The 2,320-nt window shown below is 37.4% G+C and overlaps 1 protein-coding gene across 1 annotated transcript in view; it reads left to right on the top strand.

Moving 5' to 3' along the window:
* Sec23a (Sec23 homolog A, COPII coat complex component) overlaps window positions 1-2,320 on the top strand; it is a 53,010-nt gene that overhangs the window by 36,091 nt on the left and 14,599 nt on the right. Inside the window, exon 16 of the mRNA XM_031355328.1 lies at window positions 1,529-1,690. Within this exon, the coding sequence (XP_031211188.1) occupies window positions 1,529-1,690 (162 nt within the window). The remainder of the gene's footprint in view (window positions 1-1,528; window positions 1,691-2,320) is intronic.

Raw genomic sequence — 2,320 nt, 5'->3', positions numbered from 1 at the left:
CTGGGATTAAAGGCGTGTGCCACCACTGCCCGGCTGTTGTTTGTCTTTTAGTAATCACATATGAACATATTTTACTGAATTATTCTTTTAGTTAGGTAAATTTTGGGATAATTGTGGTCAATGAAAAAATATCCCTTTATGGGGCTTACAAATAGTAATTCTTTATTTGTAGTGCTTGAAGACTTAGTGTGGGTACAAGTAAGGTTAAACCCTATTAGCTTATCATCTAAGATAAAGGGTTCTAATTACAGTGATATCAAATAAATTTATGTAGTTATTTTACCACATAATGAGATAATGGCTTTTATCATCACCTGTGAACAATTTTATAATGTCATACCAGGTAAGAAATGTGAGCTTAAACTTGCCGTACATTACCTTTACCACCTCTGTGTTGGTCTGTTTGTTTGTTTGTTTATTTTGTTTTCCTGGTTTTGAAACAGGGTCTTGTTATATATCTAGGATTAGTTTTGAACTAGTCTTAGTTTTAGTCTTCCAAGTGCTGGGATTGTAATTTTGCACCTTCAGTATTTTAGTGAAATTCATTTTTGCCTATAGAAGCTTTGTCCTGAAAGTTCAACTTTTTTTTCCTTGTTTTTTTTCCTTTTTTTTAGATAGGGTTTCTCTGTGTAACAGAGCCCTGAGTGTCTTGTAACTCACTATGTAGACTAGGCTGGTCTTAAACTCACAGAGACCCCTTGCCTCTGTTTTCCAAGTGGGATTAAAGGCATGTGCCACCACTGCCTGGCCCTTTTTTGTTTTTCTTTTGAGGCAGGGTCTCCAGCTGAAATACACCTTGCCCTTCCTGTATAGCTTGCTATTTGGGTGTTGGAGCAGAACTCCAATTCTCATGCCTGCAAGCTCTCTTAACTTTGGGGCTATGTCACTAGCCCAATGTAGCTCATAAACAGGACAAGCCTTTTTTTAAAAAAATATTTTATTTATTTACATTTCAAATGTTTTCCCCCTTCCTGGTTCCCCCCTCCACGAGTCCTCCTTTGCCTCCCTCCCACTCCCACCTCACCCCTCTAGCTTCTCCCTTCTCTGGGGCATCAAACCTCCACAGGACCAAGCCCATCCCCTCCCACCGAGGCCATACAAGGCAGCAGGACATGCTTTCTTGTGATATACTTTAGAATATTCTTTTTTAAAAAAGCACTTATATATTTATTGATGTATTTATTTATTTAATATTTCTGTCTATGTCCCTGTATAAACTTATGTGCACTACATATATGCAAATGCCTACAGAGGCCAGGGCTTCTGATAACCTGAAATTAAGTTACAGGGAGAAGTGAACCATGCAGTGTGGGTTCTGGTAACTGAAAGCCCCCTTAATTCCTGGGTCCATAAGTAACTGCTGAACCATCCCTCCAGTACTACTTTAGTCTATTCTTAACAGAACTTGTGTTTTTGTGTTGCTGATGTGTTGTTACAACAATGTAAGCAAATGTTTTGTTGTTAGAGAACTGCTAGTAGCAGCAGTAAAAGCTATTTTTTTTTAAATCTCACCTGCTTTATCTTGTAGTTTATGTTTCATTTAAGAAGATCTCCTTTCTTGCAAGTTTTTAACAATAGTCCTGATGAGAGTTCATACTATCGTCACCATTTCATGCGTCAGGATCTGACACAGTCTCTAATCATGATTCAGCCCATTCTGTATGCCTATTCCTTCAGTGGCCCACCAGAGGTAAGGAGAAGGAGAGGTTGGGTTGTTACTGTGATGTGTGGCATTAAGACAGTGACAACAACTGTTGTTTTGAAATGAAGTTGGAATTTGTTAAATTATTATCTCAAGATGCTCATTGGAAGGTATTTATGAGTTTACATGTTAGGTAGAGCCTATCACTAAGTGATACAGAAGTACTATACAAGCTACTCTTGGGTGATCGTGGTTAGCGTTTGGTTGATAAAGCTGCCTATGGTTCAGATGCTCTTTGCCTTCCTTTAACAAGGCTTGGAAATTATTACAATTCTGGGAGAGATGGATAATTTCATAGCCTAATGTCTGACAGGATAATCTGTCAGAATTAAGTCTCTTCACATATCCCTTGAGAATGTAGGGTATGATTGATAAAGCCACCCTCTGGGCTGTTTTGGAAAAGTGTTCAATACACTTTTATCAAATACACTGTTATCAAATAGATAGCTTTCCTTCTGCTAGTTTGAATTGTTTATTTTATCATTTAAAACTATATAGTGGCTGTGTTTGGAAATAGTACTTACTTTAGGAAAGGTCAATATAAGTGGGTGTTTATGATATCTATTGATTGGCTTTACCTCAAGTCTTATAAAATTGTAGGTAAAAATGATGCTTTTT

Source organism: Mastomys coucha, unplaced genomic scaffold (genome assembly GCF_008632895.1).
Source record: "Mastomys coucha isolate ucsf_1 unplaced genomic scaffold, UCSF_Mcou_1 pScaffold6, whole genome shotgun sequence".
NCBI lineage: Eukaryota > Metazoa > Chordata > Mammalia > Rodentia > Muridae > Mastomys > Mastomys coucha.
Note: the sequence above shows the minus strand (reverse complement) of the source record. Positions and strands in the feature narration are given on the sequence as shown.